The sequence below is a fragment of the Mustela nivalis genome (assembly GCF_964662115.1).
Source record: "Mustela nivalis genome assembly, chromosome: 10".
NCBI classification, from domain to species: Eukaryota; Metazoa; Chordata; class Mammalia; order Carnivora; family Mustelidae; genus Mustela; species Mustela nivalis.
The window spans coordinates 96,436,947-96,458,883 of record NC_139029.1 but is presented as its reverse complement, the minus strand read 5'-3'; the positions used below and the strand labels follow the sequence as shown (position 1 = coordinate 96,458,883).

The window sequence follows — 21,937 nt, the reverse complement described above, 5'->3', positions numbered from 1 at the left end:
ACTTTCAAAACACGTGCTTGAAATTTAGGTAACTTTCTGTTTACCAGAAGTTAGGCCACTCTAGAAACACATGTAATGAAGTATGTTTCAGATAGGCAATTTCAGAAAGGCAGCTGAATGGTCAAAAGATCATCACTGTCACCTGCCACAGCTCTGCATAATTAGAACCAAAGATAATAAAAATAATGGACATCATGGGAAAAAATTATGGTGTATAACCCTGATACCATGACTCATGACAAAAAGCACTACTTACCTTAAGAGGACCATGGCCCAAGAGATCAAAAAAAAACTTAGATATTACAATGACTTATAGCCTTCCAAACCAGAGAAACTATCAAACAAGCATCCTGAAAGTGTATATTCAAGTTTACTCAAAGTGAACATAAATGCATTACCCCGAAAAGACGGAGTAATAAGCAAAACAGACACTGTGAAACCCAAAATGGCCCAGGCTGGACCTGTACTTAGCAACCAAGTTGAAGCTAAATAAAATCTCCCAAATCTAAACCAAAACAGCATGATGGTAGACACCATAATATAAATCACAGCCCAACCCACGTTTTCACACTAACTCTGGGGAGGCACTTTACTTACTAAACTGGGTCAAGGCAAAGCCATACCTGATGTGGCTCCATTCTCTTGAATCATTCCTCTTTAAAAAACCCTTGCCTGGTGGCAGGTGAGATGTATTTAGGACATACTTGAACTTGAACAAATATATTTTTTAAAATATGTATTACATATATACATATAAAGTCATGAGGTTTTTTTTTAATTTCAATAAGAATAAAAATGTAACTAGGATATTGTTTTACAAATCTCTTACTTAAGACTTTAGCATGCTTCCAGATCATTTTTTTTTTAAGATTTTATTTATTTATCAGAGAGAGGGGGGGAGAGAGCGAGCACAGGCAGACAGAATGGCAGGCAGAGGCAGAGGGAGAAGTAGGCTCCTTGCTGAGCAAGGAGCCCGATGTGGGACTCGATCCCAGGACGCTGGGATCATGACCTGAGCCGAAGGCAGCTGCTTAACCAACTGAGCCACCCAGGCGTCCCTGCTCCCAGATCTTTTTTGATAGAGTGGCTCCCCACAAACTTCTAAGCCAGCTCTAGTTCTGCCACTAGATATTAACCTTGTACCAGCCCACTTTAACTTCTCTGAGCTTTAGCCTCCTCATGTATTAAAACATGCTAGGACAAGGGCGCCTGGGTGGCTCAGTGGGTTAAGCCTCTGCCTTCAGCTTGGGTCATGATCTCAGGGTCCTGGGATGGAGCCCCACATCAGGCTCTCTCTGCTCAGCGGGGAGCCTGCTTCCCCCTCTCTCTCTGCCTGCCTCTCTGCCTACTTGTGATCCCTCTCTGTCAAATAAATAAAGAAAATTAAAAAAATAATAATAAAACATGCTAGGACAAAAAACTCTAATATTCCCTTTAGCTCTAAAATTGTATGATTCCATTTTGTATGATCCATGGCCCCTTGGATATTCATATAGGATAGACCTCCCTTATGAGGAACTCAAAAAGAATTTCCACACTGTTTTGTCTCATGGAATGTTAAAAAACAAAATGTATAGCTAGAGTTAAAATTCTTGGTCTTTAAAACTACCTCACAAAAGCACTCAGTTTTTTTTTTTAAATTCTCCTTTTATCTCTCTCTAGATAATTAGATAGATACATACATAGCTCTATTTAGAGACACAGATACATCTATACACACATACATATACATGTTCACTCACATTAGTTCCTTGGGGGTTCGTACCAAGAATGAAAGGAAATAGTGCTGAATCTTTAGATCCTCTAGAGGAGTGTAAAGAACAATTTTTAGTCCCAGTCTACATTCTAATCAGTTATGAAATCCAGGGGAGGTCACTTGGCCATACTAAGCCCTGGGCTCCTCATATATAAAACATAATGAGTAAGTAACGTGCTTGTCAAAGTCCTTTTAACCTTCTAAGTATGAAAACTCTACAATTTTGGCTTTGAATCTCCTCAGCAATACTGTCCAAGGATGTTAATGCTTAGAGTCAGTGCTTGTGTGTGTCTTCACCACTTATCCACTCCAAGACGGGGCTCCTGGCACAAAATTTGTGCCTTGTCCTCTTCCATCCTCCATGCTGCCTACCTGTCACCATTCCAAATACACAGACACATTCAGTGCTCATCGGTGTAAATGAACTCCTGTACAACTCACACTTCCAGCTAACCCCTCACAGGAAGCATAAAGAGGCAAAGAGTAATACATTTAAACAAGATATGGAGAATAAATAAGAATCCTGAACTTAGAAGGAAAGAAAGACCTTGTCATCTTCTCCAAAACAGGTGGCGAAAACATGAGAGCCTGTTTTCGTCAGACCAGAATGTTGGTAGACACCACAAGACTCTTTATGGAATTGGACCTGCTGATAAATCTCACAAGGCTAAAAATGACAGATGCATGTCTAAAATAATGGTCTGTGAAGATCTATCCCAAATTTAAACTTGCAGGGAATAAACCACTTAAATTCATGTAGGACCTTTTTCCAGATACCATTTTTATTTATCTTCTCAACACAGCATAAATGCCTATCATTTTTCCACTCTTGATGCTCTCATTAATTCTCATAAAATTTAAGAAAGAATAAGTGATGTCCTATAATCAAAGAGAATTGCTTCTGTGGAGACTAATTATGAACTCCTGATACTCAGTGTCAGCCTTTGCCTGGAAGGAAATGAGTCAACTTTTCATTAGTAATCACGTTCTCTCCATTTTTTAAGAGTGACCCAGAAATGCAAGACCGTGAGTTTTAGCAGTATGAGCCAGAGAATCAGATACCACAGATATTATATACAAATAGGACTAAGACAGAAAATTAAAGTCAAAGAGGTTCCTGAGGTATTTTTCAGAATGACTGAAGTTTCAGAAGGAGCCCACTAAAATAATTCATCAAGGAAATGTGTCTGGCTTACACAAGAATGGGCATTTCAAAATCTTAAAGGAACAGGCAATTAAATGGCTAAGGCCCTACCATGGTCTTGCCAAGAGACTCATACAAATGTTTTCCACACAGAATAGGCAGCCCTGGTTTATTCTGGATAATTGAGGGTTTGGATATGTACTATATAATCAGAGGAAACAAGCAGTAAAGGACATGAGCTAATTTGGGCTAACCAAAGACTTGGCTAACAGATGCTTGCTTACTCTGGATCCCTGCAATGAACTAGATCAGGCCAATGATATGCTGGACAGAAGAGGTCAGAGGATGGGATACCTGAATTCTCAACTAGGAGAATGAACTATGCCATATACGACAAATGATCCTATTCTTAATGTCTGTTTTTCCATCCTTCTCCTACGTTAACCCATTCTTTTTCTTGCCTCAAAGATTCTTGGATTCTGAATTCCCTTGTAAATGGTGTCCACAAGCTTACCTGGCTACTTCTGAAAACAGCATAAAAATCAAGTCAAAACCAAAAAGTTCTAGGAGTAGGAGAGGTGACTGCTCCCAGCTGCCCTCCCTTCTTGTCTCCTATGGTCTTCCTGCTACCCCTCACACTAGACATTTTATCTGTAAGCATTCAAGCCAACATGTATTAAAGGAATGATTTTTTTTTTTAATAAGTTATCTATCACCATGAAACCAGATGAATCCATACACTGGTTTAGTAAAACCTCAGAAGAGCAACAAGATGTAGAAAAGTTTTAAAACTATGTCATTAAGGGGGGGCGCCTGGGTGGCTCAGTGGGTTAAAGCCTCTGCCTTCAGCTCAGGTCATGATCCCAGGGTCCTGGAATCGAGCCCCGCATCAGGCTCTCTGCTCAGCGGGGAGCCTGCTTCCCCTTCTCTCTCTGCCTGCCTCTCTGCCTACTTGTGATCTCTATCAAATAAATAAACAAAATCTTTAAAAAAATGTCATTAAGAACAAAATGATGAAAATATTGGTAATGATTATTCCAGGAAACAACGGCACTTCTGGTCCCCTTAAGTCTCTCTCTACTTCCATCCTTCTACTACCTATCTCCATCATATTCTCAGATTTATAAACTAAGTGATCCACTAAAGACTCTCTGATTTTAATCTTCTGTCCTGTAGGAGCTGCTCCCTTGTCTGACTCTCCACAGTTTTTATCATCTGTGCTGACACATCGGGTAGTTACAGACCACTGTATTTTATACAAAATGTATGCCTCATCTCCCTAACAAGATGGCAAGATGTCAGAGGACTGCCACCATATTTTACATGAGAGAAACAGGACATTCGTTAGCAGTCACTCCCAAAGTATTTCAGAGTCACAAATAAGTCAGAGAACACAAGCCTCTTGGGCCTTTGTGTCTATTCACAATACCTAGCACAGTACTCAGTCAAATACTAGACTGATGAAAATTAAACTTTTCTTTGAAGAGTGTTATGGACTGAATGTTTGCATCCCTCCCCCCGCAAATTCATATGATGAAACAATAATCCCCAATATAATGATAGTTGGAGATGGGGCCTTTGGAGACAATTACGTAGGTAAAATCACGAGGTGGGGTCCTCGTAATGGGATTAATGCCCATATAAGGAGATGAGGGGACCACAGCTTTCTCTCCCTACTATGTGAAAATATACATAGTGAGAAGGTATCCATCTCACCAGGAAGAAGGTCCTCACAGGGAACTGAATCTGCCAGTGCCTTGATCTTAGATTTCTCAGGCTCTAGAACTATGAGAAATAAATACCTATTGTTTAAGCCACCCAGTCTGTGGTAGTTTATTAGAGTAGACTAAGCTGATTAAGACAAAGAGTAAGAATCCTACAGTGCTTCAGTCTATCTGACCTTCAGTGTTTGGGATACAGGATTATAGACAGAGCAAGTAAAGGAAAATGGCCTGAACCTACAGAGATTCATTACCCTAAAGCCACTAGGCTACATAAGTCCTAATCTGGTTATTTTCTCATTAATACCTATGTTCTCCTCATACTTATGTGAAGAAAAAAACTGGATATGATGTTCCAGTTGGATGGGTTCACTGAGTAATACCACCTTTCACTGAACTAATGCCCTTATTAATTAGTCTTTGCTTTGACTTTTCTTGCATAAAACTCCTTTGATAAAGATTCAAGTAATAGTTTGTTTAGGAGAGGACCATTTTAAACAGAAGATAACTGCATTAATAAGGGAAGCCTGAGGGCAGCATATAAAAATCAGTAAGACATTTTTGAACATGGAGCATGAAGTGCCAGCAAAGATTATTGACAATAGATAAACAGAATATAGAAAACTTTGGGAAGCCCCAGATAAATTGTAATTTACCTTACATCACAACGTAAAAAAACAAAAAACAAAACAAAACAAAAAAAATCGTAAAGTAAAACAACTAAGACAAATACAAAAACAAAAAATTCACATAACACACACACAGAGAAAGAGAGAAAAGAGACTATAGGGATGGAGGAGACACCAAATTTTATTCCTAGCTACAAAATTCTAAGCTACAGGACGTTTAGAAGAGCACTTAAAGAAAATCTCCTTTAACGTCCAGTTAGCTTAATGAAAAAGAAAGCATTTGGAAATTTTTAGATAATTACATTTTTATCACACTCTGATATCCCCACTCCTCTGTATTCAATCTTGCTAGCCTTGATGAAAGATAGACAGTCAAAATTTAAAATGAAGTACTTAATTAAGCTATGCCAGATCCTGGAAGAAAAATATTTCTCATCCTGCTTAGTCACAAGAAAAAAAGGGAGAAAAGAATTCCTACATGAAATTAATGGTGCTGACATGCCACAATGGAACAATAAGAAAGAAACTTTACAGAGGATTATGGTTAACTTGGAGACCATGTTGAAAGAAGCCTAGCTAAACTCACATCTATTCATGCCAGGTTTGCAGGCCAAAATTATTTGATTTAACTTATTGGCAATTATCCAAGACAGGCAAAAGGATACAGGCAGAGTCTAAGAATCACCTTCTCCTACCTCTTTACCTAACACTTCAGTTTATAAAGGTTCAAACCTGAAGAATAAAGGTGAATTGAAAAAAGTATAGGAATCCCATTGTTCCATATTATAAGAACCTGATAATCAAGACTTACTTTATAAAAAACTCCTCAGGGACACTTAATGTATTTGTTAAAGGATTTTTCAAACACATAGTGGTTAATAAGAATCACTTCAGAATGGTACTGTTAAAGTATCCAGATCTTGTGTCCTAAATAAGAAAAGCCTCACAGGACATATATCTGCACATCTGTTAACTCACAATGCAAATGTACGGCACTATGTTTAACAATGTGTGACTTTTGACCTGGCAGCAAAATTTATCAGAAGTTGTTGAATTTGACCAGTCCAATTTCACAGCTGCATAAAATCTGTTTGGACTTGTTCACTTTCCATTAGGAAAAAGAACAGAGAAGTTTCAAGTTTTTCCATTTAGTTTTTTCTACCAAAGACCATTTTAGTAGATAGTATCCTCTCTCCCCACCTTCATTGCCTTCTTATATTTCATCTGCAATAACTGCACTGAGCTTTCACATCAAAGGCCACTTCTCAGAAATGCAGCATTACCCAAGCCTGGCCCAAGTACACTCACAGAGCTACAAACAGGTTTAATACTCAAATATTATGTCAGCTGCCCAGGGTCTACCTAATGTTACTGCTTCTGTTTAAAATCAGAAACTATGTGGAGTTATAATCACATTCCTGACCTAAAGAGTCACTTCAAGTCTTTTAAATGTCCCATATTTCCTTTTCAGAAAGACATGTTTGAATTACCCACTTTAAAACAGATAGGTTTTGGAAGGCCTGGGTGGTTCAGTCAGTTAAGCGTCTGCCTTCGGCTCAGATCATGATCCCAGAGTCCTGGGATCAAGTCCCACATTGGGTTCCCTGCTTGGTAGGGAGCCTGCTACTCCCTCTGCCTGCCTCTCCCCCTACTTGTGCACTTGCTTGCTCTCTCCCTGACAAATAAATAAATAAATAAATAATTTTTAAAATAATACTAAAATAAAATGAAATAGGTAATTTTGCCCCATTTTACTGATAGGCAAACTGAGACTCAGACTGACAGCCCATTTTCCCAGAGTGTGTATTAGGTCAGCTACTTAAAAGATATGTGATCATATAGACCAATATTCCTGATGAGCACAGATGCAAAAATTCTCAACAAAATACTAGTAAACCAAATCTAACAATACATTAAAAAAAAAAATCATTTACCACAACCAACTGGGATTTATTCCTTGGTTGCAAGGGTGGGTCAATATCTGCAAATCAGTCAATGTGATACATCATATCAATAAGAGAAAGGGTCAGAACCATATGATCATTTCAATAGATGCACAAAAAGCACTTGACAAAGTACAACATCCATTCTGGATAAAAACCCTCAACAAAGTAGGTTTAGAGGGAACATACCTCAATATAATAAAGGCCATATATGAAAAATCCACAGCTGACATCACCCTTAAAGGGGAAAAACTGAGAACCTTTCCTCTAAGGTCAGGAACAAGACAAGGGTGTCAACTCTCACTACTGTTATTCAACAGAGTACTGGAAGTCCTAGCCACAGCAATCAGACAACACAAGGAAATAAAAGACATCCAAATCAATAAGAAAGAAGTAAAACTTTCATTATCTGCAGATGACATGATACTATATATATAGAAAACCTGAAAGACTCCACCAAAAACTGCTAGAACTGATAAACAAATTTAGTAAAGTCACAGGATATTAAATCAATGTATAGAAATAACAATTTGAAATTGGTATTTCAAATACCAATAATGAGCAGAAAGAGAAATTAAGAAAACAATCCCATTTACAATTGCACTAAATATAATAAAATATTTAGGAATAAACCATACCAAAGAAGTGAAAGATCTCTACTCTAAAAACTATAAATAATACTGATTTAAGAAATTGAAGATGACACAAAGAAATGGAAAGCCATTCCATGCTCATGGATTCGAAAAACAAATATTGTTAAAATGTCTATACTACCCAAAGCAAGCTAGACATTTAATGCAATCCCTATCAAACACCAACAGTGTTCTTTACAGAACTAAAACAGGTCTAACATTTTTATAGAACTACAAAAGACCCTGTATAGCCAAAGCAATCTTGAAAAAGAGAAGCAAAGGCATGACTAGGTGGCTCAGTGAGTTAAGCATCTGCCTTCAGCTCAGTTCATGATCTTGGAGTCCTGGAATCGAGCCCATGTCAGGCTCCCTGCTCAGCAGGGAATCTGCTTCTCCCTCTCCCTTAGCCCCTCTCCCTGCTTATGCTCTCTCTCACAAATAAAATAAAATAAAATAGAAAAAAGAAAAACAAAACTGGAGGCATCACAGTTTCAGACTTCAAGTTATATTACAAAGCTGGAGTAATCAAAACAGTATGGTACTGGCACAAAAATAGACACAAAGATCAATGGGGGAGAACAGACAGCCCACAAATGAACCCATGACTATATGGTCAATTAATCTTTGACCCAAAAAAAGAACATCCAATGGGAAAAAGACAGTCTCTTCAACAAACGGTGCTGGAAAAACTGGACAGCAACATTCAAAAGAAACTGGACCACTTTCTTACTATACTCAAAAGTAAATTTAAAATGGACTAAAAATTTAAATGTGAGACTTGAAACCATAAAAATCCTAGAAGAGAACACAGGGAGTAACCTCTTTGACACTGGACATCAGTCATATGCACATTTTTTCTAGATATGACTCCCGAGACGAGAAACAAAAGCAAAAATAAATACTGGGACTGTATCCAAATAAAAATCTTCTGCACACAGAAGAAAAAAAATCAACAAAGCTAAAAGCAAGCTACAAAATGGGAGAAGATGTTTGCAAATGACATATTCAAAAAGCTTAGTATCTGAAATACATAAAGAACTTATAAAACTCAACACCTGGCTCAGTTGATTGGCCAGCTGCCTTCAGTTCAGATTATGATCCCAGGGTCCTGGAATCAAGCCCTGCGTCGGCCTCACTGCTCAGCAGAGACCCTGCTTCTCCCTCTCTGCCTGCTGCTCTGTCTCTTGTGCTCTTTGCCAAATAAATAAATAAAATCTTAAAAAAAAAAAAAAAACTCAACACCCAAAAACAAATAATCCATTAAAATATAGAGAAATGAAAAGATATTTCTCCAAAGAAGACACAGATGGCCAAAAGACACATGAAAAGATGCTCATTATCACTACCATCAGGAAAATGCAAATCAAAGCTACTATGAGACATTATCTCACACCTGTCAGAATGGCTAAAATCAACACAAGAAACAACAGGTGTTTTAAGAATGTGGAGAAAAAGGAAGCCTCTTGCACTATCGGTGGGAATGCAAGCTGGTGCAGCCACTGTGGAAAACAATATGGAGGTTCCTCAAAAAGTTAAAAATAGAACTACTTTATGATCCAGCAATCGTACTTTTGGGTATTTACCCAAAGAATTCAAAAACACTAATTCAAAGGGATCCATGCACCTCTATGTTTATAACAGCATTAATTATAATAGCCAAGATATGGAAGCAGCCCAAGTGTCCCATCAACTGATGAAGGGATAAAGGTGTGGTATTATATACAATGGAATATTATTCAGCTATAAGAAAGAAGGAAATTTTGCCACTTGCAATGACTTGGATGAAGCCAGAGAATATAATGTGAAGTGAAATAAGTCGGTCAGAGAAAGATAAATACCATATGATTTTACTCATATGTGGAACTTAAGAAAAAAACAAATGAGCAAAGGAAAAAAGAGAAATCAAGAAATAGACTTGGGGCGCCTGGGTGACTCAGTGGGTTAAAGCCTCTGCCTTCGGTCCCAGGATTCTGGTATCGAGCCCCGCATAGGGCTCTCTGCTCAGCGGGGAGCCTGTTTCCTCCTCTCTCTCTGCCAGCTTCTCTGACTACTTGTGATCTCTGTCTGTCAAATAAATAAATAAAATCTTAAAAAAAAAAAAAAGAAATAGACTTCTTTTATTTATTTATTTATTTTAAAGAAACAGACTCTTAATTGTAGAGAACAGACTGATGGTTAGAGAGGGGAGATTGGTTCAATAGATAATGGGGATTAAGAAGTGTGCCTGTCATGTTAAGTACAGGGTGAATGACATATGAAAGTGTTGCATCACTATACTGTACACCTGAAGCGAATATAACACTGTATGTTAACTTAAAAAAAAAAAAAAAAAAACTTTCAAAAAAAATAAAAGTATGTGGGGCACTTGGGTGGCTCAGTGGGTTAAAGTCTCTGCCTTTGGCTCAGGTCCCGATCCCAGAGTGATGGGATCAAGCCCCACATAGGGCTCTCTGCTCAGCAGGAAGCCTGCTTCCTCCTCTCTCTCTCTCTCTGCCTGCCTCTCTGCCTACTTGTGGTCTCTGTCTGTCAAATAAATAAATAAATAATCTTTAAAAAATAAAAGTATGTGATTTTGGGAAAATTATTTAACTTCTTTGAGTTTCTATATATACTCATCAGTAAAACAGGAATATATAAAAAGGCTAACTAAGCACAGAGCCTGGCATATAAGTGCTCAATAAACACTAGCTAGCATAATATTCTTTAACTTGCCAAAGGTCTGATTGCTAACAAGAATTAGGGTTCAAACTCTAGTCCACCTGGCATAAAAACCTATGTCCTCTCCACGCTGCCAGGCAGGGCTCGTTCAGATGCCTTAATCCACAGAGCAGTATCACAGTGAACCATACTGAAGTCTGAGGCAAAGGAAAAGTCATTAATACTGATCTCTTTATCTAAAATTTGGATATTTTTATCACAGTTTTTTTGCATTAATTTTGATATTCTGAACTACTACACTAAACTGTAACTGCCCGGCTAGTTCAGTCAGTAGATAAGAGCATGAGACTCTTAAAAATATTCTATACCTTGGTAACTGGGTTTTCTGACACCCTCTAAAATTTTACACCTGAGATGAAAAGCCTCACTCACCTCACCCTGGTCCCAGCCCTACCAGTCACCAACAGTTTCTGCTCTACATTACAGTCACTTCACAATTCACTTTGCATTAGTCTAGTAAGACTCATTCTGAAGCTCTTTAAAAAGTCCAGGTGATAGGGCGCCTGGGTGGCTCAGTGGGTTAAGCCTTTGGCTTAACCAAAGTTAACCAGTTAAGCCTTTGGCTCAGGTCATGATCCCAGAGTCCTGGGATCAGGCCCCGCATCGGCCTCTCTGCTCAGCAGGGAGCCTGCGTCCTCCTCTCTCTCTCTCTGCCTGCCTCTCTACTTGTGATCTCTCCCTCTCTGTCAAATAAATAAATAAAATCTTTTTTTTTTAAGATTTTATTTATTTATCAGAGGGGGAGAAGAGAGCGAGCACAGGCAGACAGAATGGCAGGCAGAGGCAGAGGGAGAAGCAGGCTCCCCGCTGAGCAAAGAGCCCGATGTGGGACTCGATCCCAGGACGCTGGGATCATGACCTGAGCCGAAGGCAGCTGCTCAACCAACTGAGCCACCCAGGCGTCCCATAAAATCTTTTTAAAAAAAAAAAAAAGTCCAGGTGAATGAATCGATAATTATTTTATGACTTCCCAGAGTATGAAATAATGTGATAACACTATCAATTATTTGCAACTACTAACACAGACTTCAGTTATCTGTTATATGTGGTATACATAAAGAGCATAAAATAATTTCTGAACTAATAGCTGCTTAAGTATCACATTAAAAAAAAGATTACTCTGTGAAAGCTATTTAGTGAGCAGAAGACAGTATTCTTCATTTTATGGTAAAGATAAAAGAACTATGGGAAAGTGGCCAGGCTTCTGCTAGCATCTCCCAGAAAAACTCTATATATGATGTTCTGCTGAATAGGGCACGCTATCCAAGGACTCTTCTTGCGGGAACCAGTTTCAGCACAGAAGAAAGAGAGTGATTCAACAGCTGACATTTTTCCCAATGTACCTCTTTGATCTGATTATTTTCCCGAACAGCATTGAATGCACTAACAAGGTGAGTAAAAGGGAAGATGCTGAGTCAGCCATGACTTTTGAAAATGCCTTTCTAGGAGAGCACCACAACAACACAAATATTGATAGAGCCTCCTCTATTCTAAGTCAGGCTCTGGAAGATTCCAAGTGTCTCTATTCTCTCCTGACTATACAGAAACATACCAAGAGGAAAAAGAAGGCAATAGCTCTAGTTTTCTTGAAAGGCTTTAGGAGGCCTGGACCACCAATATTACTCCTAATCCTGGCAAGGAAAGTTTAGTTGTTAATGTTTACTATTTCTTACAGCTAGTAGACAAATTTTAGGTTAATTGTGAAACAAAGCTATACTTTATAACATTTTATATTTATAATGATTTACTTTGTTTAGTCTGATAATGTAAAGTAAAAATAATTTATTTTGATAGTGATTACTTTAAAACGTAGTTTCTATGTAGCTACTTTGGCAAAAAGTAGAGATTCTGAAACGCAATCACCCATCCACAGGAACCTAAGTAACTCATGGTGACTTTCCAGTGTTCAATAAACACTGTGCTAGTTACCGAAGCAGCATGTAGAGTTTTTTTGTTTTGTTTTTATTGGCTTTTTCTGAAAATTTTATTAAAATATATAGGAAAGGGCTTTATTGTAACTAAAAGTGCCCAAGTATAATAGGTACCATGTTATAACAGTAAATATTTACAATATATTTTAGGGAAAAAATGACAACACTCAGATTAAATGCAGAAAAGAAAACATCACATTTTTATCACTTGATATTTCCATTGATTCTTCATGGTCTGCAATTGTAAGAGAATCTCAAATGTTTAGATTTCTATCTATTCCAGGAGATTCGTGTTGAAATTTTTTTTTGCCATTAGAAACTGTGATTCTCTATGGGACCTTTTTAGCTTTGCACGCCGATTTTGGAACCAGATCTGGATTCTGTCTTCCTCTAGATTCAATTTTCGAGCTAAGTCTTCTCTGATGTCAATGCCAGGATAGCAGTTAACTCTAAAGACATTTTCTAACACTTCAATCTGGTTTTGAATAAAAGCAGTTCTGGGTCTCCGGCCTCAGCTCTCTTTTCAACGAAAGTCTTTCTGAGGCTGAGGAGCCGCAGGTGTCGGCCCAGGGCCTGTGGGGTTTCATTGAGGGAACACAGTCTTTCTTCTGGTCCAGTCCTAAAATGTTCTCAATGGAAAAGGAGCAGGGCGAGGGTTTGCTTTCCCCAAGGCGAGCACCTTCCGGAAGACTGGGAGCCATCCTCGAGTGGGTTGCCCGGAACGACAGCTCTGGCCTCTCCCTGCCTCTTGGCTGGCTCTGCCCCATGTGTCGCATGTAGAGTTTTTTGAAAGAGTCCTTTATAATGATAACTTTTATCATTAAAAATAATGGCAGAGTAATTAGATCAATTCTCTTGCTTACAATAATTAGACACTGTGGACAAAGATTAAAGATACCAAAGAGTAATCAAACCAGGCAGAAACTGGGATATGAGCCTCAAAAAAAGAAAACCAGGGGCGCCTGGGTGGCTCAGTGGTTAAGCCACTGCCTTCGGCTCAGGTCATGATCTCAGGGTCCTGGGATCGAGTCCCGCATCGGGCTCTCTGCTCAGCAGGGAGCCTGCTTCCTCCTCTCTCTCTCTCTGCCTGCCTCTCTGCCTACTTGTGATTTCTCTCTGTCAAATAAATAAATAAAATCTTTAAAAAAAAAAAAAAGAAAAGAAAACCAAACCATATGAAATGTACATTTACATAGTTTTTTCCCTGAAGGTAGTCCTCGGTCCATGCAGCACTGAGGAACAGAATACAAGCAGAAAATGGGAGTCTTACTGAGCTGAGGAGTCAAAATATCTGGAATTGTCAAAGCAGCTAGAATTTGGAGGAGAAATCCCCCTGGAAAAAACAGAGCCACAGAGCAGATAGTCCTAAAACATGTATATGACTCCACTAAAATCCTTAAATGATTCCTGGCTGTGCATGAACAAGGTATTTAGGAAACCAAAGGAAAGCAAGAGTTGGAACTGGAAGGCTGAAGAACTGAGCATGGTTCTGGGGAGTTAGAAGTTTGAATTCAAGTCCTACTAAATTAGAAGGGTTTGGGGAACACCAGGCTTGACAAGCAACTCACACTTCCCACTGATCCCCCAAGGGGTCATACCTTGAGAATAAGGACCGCATCCCAGGACTAAGACTTAAAATACTGTCAGACTAAAGGCAAAACAGACCTGCCAGAGCAAAGCCTAAAATCAAGCCTTCAAAGGATCAAGGTGATCTTCCAGTGATGCGACGGTCTGTTAGAACAAAACTCACCATTCTTTAGCAGAAGGTAAACACTAAAATGCATCACTCACAATGTCTAGTAAATAACAAAAACTACCATAAATGAGAAGTAAAGGGAAACTATACCCAGAGTCAATAGAAAGAGCTGTTAATACAAACATACCCAAAGACAACCCAGAGGTTAAGAACTGACAGATAGGACTTCACATAACTATAAGTATGTCCTTAAAAATGCATATATTGTAAACTTTACAAATCAAAAACTTACCCTCCCCCAACATTCTAGTGAACTTGAGTTACCCATGATTTTCAATCAAATCGGGATTTGGAATGGTTTATCTTTGAAAGCCTGAGACAAACAACTTGATAGTGATTAATGACAGCCAAACTTAATTATATATTTACACCTCCCAGTAGGACAAGGGAGAGAATAAAATGTCTTATCTCTCTGTAGTGAGAGGGCTTTATTAAGATCCGACAACAACTATTTAGGAGCAATAATTGAGTTTTATGCAAGATTATACAGGTTCTCCTTGTCTGGCATCCCAATCTAATCACAGACTGATAGAATACTTAGGCGCCTAACAGTTAGAAAAAACAGCTGAGCTGTATACAATACTAACCTTTTAAAGTACTTATCCTCATCTGTCAATGTGATCTTATCAAGGATTTCTATAATTTCTATAAACAACTATTATATTTTAGCTGAATCAGTAGCATTATGCTCTTTAAACAGATAGTCAGATACCTTCTACCCTAAAACATTTTCCATTAATTCCCGCCCTCCCACCCCTGTAAAAAAGAATTTGGCTTCAACTTTCTTTTCCTAATCCACTAAGCAATCTCATGAACAAAAAGATAATCATATGCCCTGCATGTCTAATGTAATTTTTATAGAACTTATGTTCTAATATCCATTTACCATTAAAATAATATAAAAATATATAAAAATAAGCGGGATTACCTTCTTTCCCTAAGGAAAAAAGCAAAATTGGTGAAGATACACTGAAAGTCCTGCTAAGTAGATGTTATTTTTGCTTAAAATTTTGCTCAATATCTTATGGCATTGTCAGGATGACTGAGTTGGTTGGCCTCCTTGATATTGTTCATGCTTTTCCTATATCTACTTTATGTTGACACTAATGTTGCTTTTACCAATGTAGAGAAATATTCTCTTTTTACAAGTTTTGTTGCTCATATTGGTCTCCCAAAAGGACAGTCTGGCCCTTTTTTTTTTTTTCCTTACTCTTCCTTCTCAGGGGCTTGTTTCCCTCACACAGGGCTGGAGGACATCTGAGGGACTCACCCAGAACTATATCCATAAGCAACCTATTCCATCAACAATAACAAGCATCCACAGACAGATTTTGGGCAGCTCCATTTTTGTTAGCCATAAAGTGTGTTCCCTGTTCCCTAGCAGTGCTTCTTCCAGAGACCAGAGGTAACTCTGTCTCTCTCACTTTGGAGAATTTGAGACTAATGGCCCACAAAACTCCTTTTGCCCAAAAGTGACCCTTAGTGTCCTCTCCTGGTAAAATGCTCAGAGACTAGTCTCTCTTCCTACAGCAGACCACAAATACATAGGCCAACACTTACAACCTATTTGAAATTCCCCTAATAAGTCACCACATTGAATTATGTTCAGATAGAACTAAAGTACCTCTCCGTATAGTACCACCATACTAAAGGCTGTGTGAAGCAAATAAAATTCTCAGAGGAGAGGACAGTATCTTCTTATTTAAGACACAGATTAAAAGAACATGTGAATGATGAACTCTATTGAGGACCTTTTGCTTCAAGAAAATACTGTTAAGCTCTAACTACATATCAGGCACTATTTTAGGCACTAACTATACAAAAATATATAGGAGAAGGACCTCGAAATCCAATAGGAGAAACAAATACATCCACAAATGATCATAATTTAATGGGTTAACTACCACAAGAGGCCTGGATAGCAGAATAAAACAAGTAACTATGACAGTGAGTGCCAAAAAGGGACTGAAGATTTTGGTAGCAAGTTCTAAGGCATTAAAATAAAAGTTCCTCCCCTTTATTATCTCCAACTGTATTACCATTCTGAAAGAAGACTACATCCCATTTTTGTTTTTTGTTTTCCAGCTAGAAAAACTACGTGAGCAGCTCATTATCAGTTAAAAAATAAAAAAAAAATTTCATTCCCAGTATTACCTTTATTCCAATGCAAGCAACGTACAGTTAAACTTTACCATCATCTGGAGTGCCTGGGTGGCTCAAGGTCCTGGGATCCAGTCCCACATTGCATCCCCCGTGTCCATTGCCTCCCCCGTGTCCCCGTGCCAAGCTCCCTGCTCCTGCTTCTCCCTTTGCCTCTGCCTGCTGCTCCCTTTGCTCATGCTCTCTCATTCTCTCTCAGATAAATAAACAAAATCTTAAATTAAAAAAACAACTTTACTGTCATCATAGTTTAAAATATTGTCACTCTGCTCAAGAGCATAGTGATTTTATAAAAATCCTCACCGATGGCATTAAGGAGCTTAGATCCTGAGATGCCTGGGTGGCTCAGTCAGTTAAGCATCTGCCTTCAGGTCAGGTTCCTGATCTGAGACCTTGGGTCTCTGATCTCAGGGTCCCGCTCAGTGGGGAATCTGTTTCTCCATCTGCCTGCTGCTCCCCCTGCTAGTGCGCACTCACACACTCTCTCTCCCCACCCCCGCTCTCACAAATAAATAAATAGTTTTTTGTTTTGTTTTTTTAAAAGGGAACTTAGACCCTGGTGTCAGAATGGACTTGACTGGAACCAATGTCATATTATATTTATGTTATTCAATTAAATACCCAGAAAAGAAATAAAAACATGTTGGATAAACTCATTTAAAATGCTTATCAAGCAAGTACTGCTACTGAAGCAGAGGATAAGTGTACCCCATGCAAGTGTTAAAGAAAAGTTACATTATCAATCTTATTTCCCATGATCTAAATACAATGAATACATGTTCCTGTCAAAAATTTTCAATTGAAGGATGGCTGAGTGGCTCAGTCAGTTAAATGTCTGAATTTCTCTCAGGTCCTGATCCTAGGGTCCTGGGATCCAGTCCTGCATTGGGCTCCCTGCTCAACAGGGAGCCTGCTTCTCCCTCTACTTCTCTGCTTGTGCACTGGCACTCTCCATCTGACAAATAAAGAAATGAAATCTCTAAAAAAATAAAATTTCAACTGAGCCAGAGCCAGAAGAAAAAAAATACAGTCTGTAGGACACAAAGAGGAGCTATTTATGAGATAATCTCACAGGCCTCCTCAAAGAAACAAAAAATATAGCTAAACTAGGTGTGGGAGAAAAAGAAAAACTGCTCTTGAGAACCAGCCTCTACTGCCTGGTCCTGTTCCATACCCTATTTCTTGTAAGCCCATAAAATGACCTTCACCACAGTACCTGCTCCCCATCTCATCCCTACTGGTGCATATACATCTTTCTCACGGTCTCTTTTTAGGAGCTGGACTTTTTTACACCAGAAAAATAGTTTCATTTGTAATACTCGCTTACACTAGGCAGAATTAAAGTTAGTATCTATTGTGGTTTGACTTAAAAACAAGATCATAACTAACATGTTGAGGAGTGATCCTAAGAATGTATTCAATATACATTAACTAGCCACTCACTGAAAAGTCTTTTTCATAATGAAAAAGATAGTGATAAGACAGGAAGAAGTTCTTGTTAATCAATTATCTGACATCTACATCGTTCCATCCTCATCCTCCACAAAGACTACATCAGAAAAGTAAGAGAACCAGTAACATTTCACAGAAGTATTGAAAATAGAATTAGTAGAACCAAATCTTGCCCAGGGTTATACTGAGGAAAAATAAAATATATAAAAAGGAAAGAAAAAAAAAGAGAGAGAGAAAAACTTACTTGCAATATCCTGTGCCATTGTGGTAGGTAACACACACTCCCTCATTTACACAGGGCTCATAGCCATCCCGACACTGCAATGCTAAAAGTAAAAAACAAATACACATTAGAAATAAGTCACTAATCATAACCCTCAGACAGCAAAGAAATGTTACCCAATCCAGGTCAATATTCGTTCCCAGATCCAACCTGATCTGGGTTTCCCTTTAGAGCTTTCATCAGGTTTTTTGTTTGTTTATTTTGTTTTGTATTTGTCCTTTGGCTCCTGAGGCCATAGAAGCATGGAAGTTCATCCTAGGAGTCTCTGCCTACAATAACTACTTTACAGTACTGAATGATGCTCTTAATTCTCTGTGCCTCTATCTTCCCAGCTGTTGCATCCCTATCTCCCAATGATACTAAAGAAAAGTAAAGCTCTTAACATCCACGACATGCACAAGCGTCTTGAAATTTGAATACTTCAGATAAGCAATGTAAGGATTCATCAATGAATATTTAGGAAGCCTTGGGTAAATACAAGGTCACCACAATACTAAAGAATTACATAAGCCTTCAAGTGAGGTTTCAGAACAGGCCACTTTAATATCTATTCAGAAACATCAACAACATTCATTGAACAAACTGTAATTGAGAGCCTAGCATATACTAGGCACAACATTAGTATCCAGAGGAAAAGAGGAAATGGAATACATAAGAAATGAATACAATATAATCTCTAGCCTTAAGGGATTCACACAAAGATGAGGGAGTAGACCACAAATACTTATTGTAGATAGGGGGGTCAAAGTAAAGAAAATAGAAAGTTAAATATATACAGACAAAACAATAACTCTCAAATTCTTAAACTCTAGTCCTCTTACAAGGTACCTCACTACCACAATCCCTCCCAAAAACAGGCTACTCAGAAATAAATAGCAACAGTAGAAATTTTCATTGATTTCGGCCACAAGAGGAAAAAGGCTCCTAAAGTCTACCACTCACTTTCTAGGTAACTTGATTATTTAGCTTTTAGAGTTAGAATTTTCATCATCAAAATCCTTATCAAGAATCCTAATAACATTTGATGTGGTGGGGGAGGTGCGAGGTTGGGGTACCAGGTGGTAGGTATTATAGAGGGCACGGATTGCATGGAGCACTGGGTGTGGTGAAAAAATAATGAATACTGTTTTTCTGAAAATAAATAAATTAATTTAATTTAAAAAAAAATCCTAATATCAGTATGAAAGGCAAGACAGAAAGAAACCTAGTGAAACAACAAAAACCAACATTAAAGTCAATTAACTTTTTCTGTAAGATCTTCAGATGTCCATCTGCTAGGACAGATGTCCATCTGTATACAAATACCTGAAAGCAAAACTGAGACGTTTCTACCTTTGAGTTTTCTCTAGCCATACCACTCTATGAATAAACTGCTCAATATCACAGGCTCTAGGCCTGACATTCTAGGGTATCAAAATCAGCTTCTTTTCACAGGGGGGCCCAGGCACAAACTGGATACTAGAACAACTCCTCCATTAACATTTACTGCATAAGATGGGTGCCTGGGTGGCTCAGTCAGTTAAGCATCTGCCTTCAGCTCAGGTAATGATCCCAGGGACCTGGGATCAAGTCCCACATCGGGCTCCCTGCTCAGTGGAAAGTCTGCTTCTTCCTCTCCTTCTGCTCCTCCCCCTGCTTATGCTCCCTTTCATGAACATGTGCGTGTGCTCTCTCACTCTCAAATAAATAAATAAAATCTTTTAAAAAATAAAGGGATTTCCTTTAAAAAAAAAATTACTGCATAAGAACCCTCTATTTGCCCAGTACTGTTACCAAGGATAGAAGCATTTGAGAACATGTTTATAGAAATCTCATCTCTTAAAATAATATTTTTAAAATAGTAATAACCACAGCAGCTAAGACATTGCACTTACTCAATCCCAGATACTATTTTATGCACTCCACATAGATTGACTAAGTCAATGTTCCCTACAACACTGTGAAGCAGTTAATTTCATTAAATGTGTTCCACAAAAAGGCAAAGTGAACTGCTACTGCCAAAAGAGCCAGAATTTGAAACTTAGCGAGTCTGGAACCTAGGAAGTCTGTGGTCCTAACTACAATGATACACTGCTTCCTACTATCTGACATTTTTCTTCTCAGATGGACAGGATAGGTATTGTTACACCCATTTACTAGAAAGTGAGGGCCAATGAGGTTAGGTAACCTCCTGATGGAACATCACACCACTAGCTGTGACATGCTAGGCCTGAGACCCAGGTCTCATCCCAAGTCCAGCCCCATCTCTGACAGCTGCTGGGATCACACAGTCACTAAGCTTCAATCTGAACAGGCAGATTCAGGAAGAGGGTCATCTTGTTGTCCATATCCCACTTCCCTGTAGGGCTCAAATGCTCCCTCTTCCCACACTGATAAGGCCAATGCAACAACTATAATTAAAACAGTTAATGTCAGGTTATTTCCTCCATACCAAAGTTCTCAAACTGCTTTTTTCATTCTCTTTAGACACTTTTATTAGTTTCAATGAGAACTTCCTGACTTTTTTCTATTTGCTTTTTCTCTTTACATAAAAAAGAAAACCTGTCAGTAGGAAAGGAATGTCCTGCAAGCACAGAGCAAGCTAAGCTGCAGCTTTGTCCTCCCCCTGCAGGAATCCTGGCTGAGTAGAATCCAGAAACCTGAAATCCTGTCTCTACCACTAACTAGCTGTACTACTACAAGTAAAGCACAACTTCATGGGGGCTCAATTTCCCTACCGGTAAACTAAACTTGGGTGAACTAAATGCTCGTGAAGGTCTTCTGTGATCCAACAGTGACACCTCCCTCATTAAAAGTATGTGAATGGCATGCCTGGTACCTGGAGAAATCTATGCAGAAGGACATTAAGGGCCTAGCCACCCATGACTCAGAAAGCCATGGGTGCAAAAAAATTACAGCCTGTTCCAATTAAGTATCCTGGCAAATCATTACAGTGACAGGTTCAGAGAAATACAAACAACCCAAAGTCAACATGTGGCAATCCATCAAGCAAGTAACTTTACAGCCTAGCCTTAGTGAACCAATCAAATTCAGTGACCAAAAAGGAGGTGGGCTTACAGGGCTAATAATTAATGCCATTTGGCTAATCTGTAGGATCACACTACCTTGACCCTTTAACATTTACTAAGCCATGGTGCTCAAAATGTGTATCAGAATCAACTAGAGGGCTTGCCAGACACCAACCCCACAGTTTCTGATTGAGGAGGTCTAGAAGGGGCCTAGGCATTTGCATTCCTAACAAGTTCCCAGGTGATGCTAATGCCAGAAGTCTGAGGAACCATACTTTGAGAACAACTAAGGCATGAGTGTCCAAGTTATGGAATCCCCTAAGACTATAGAATCCACTGGAGGTTTAGGGTAATCTAGACAGTAATTTATTCCCTGAATACAAAAGAAAAATAAAGTAAAATCTGAGACTCATGACTTTGCTCAGGGGTATTTCTAAATAAATACCGTAATTATCTGCCATTCAAAGAGAAATTAAAACTTTGATAACTCAAAAAGTTGCAGTGAAACCGGAAAAGAATCTCATTTCTAAATTCAATGTGCTCTTTTTCCAATGTAAAACACTTAAATTTAACAGTGAAATTGAAAGTACCCCTTTATATTTGTAAAGTAAAAAACAAAATGCTCAATCATATCCCATTTAGAGAACAGATGCTTAACAGTTTTAGTAGACTCAGAGAAATGAGTCACTCACCAAAAAAGTGACTTTTACCCAAAATTTCACCTTAAGCCATAGTGATCACTCAATAAATACCGTTAACTAGAATCAATTTCATATACTGTGTGTGTGTGTGTGTGTGTCTGTG

General features: G+C 38.5%; 1 protein-coding gene and 1 pseudogene across 2 annotated transcripts in view; both read right to left on the bottom strand.

Annotated features, from left to right (window-relative positions):
* Positions 1–21,937, bottom strand: part of NOTCH2 (notch receptor 2) — a 168,907-nt gene that overhangs the window by 111,126 nt on the left and 35,844 nt on the right. The window contains exon 2 of the mRNA XM_082685214.1: positions 18,087–18,168. Coding sequence (XP_082541340.1) covers positions 18,087–18,168 — 82 coding nt within the window. The remainder of the gene's footprint in view (positions 1–18,086; positions 18,169–21,937) is intronic.
* LOC309842246 (homeobox expressed in ES cells 1 pseudogene) lies at positions 11,893–13,395 on the bottom strand (annotated as a pseudogene). The gene has a single exon. The product of its transcript is annotated as a homeobox expressed in ES cells 1 pseudogene (transcript).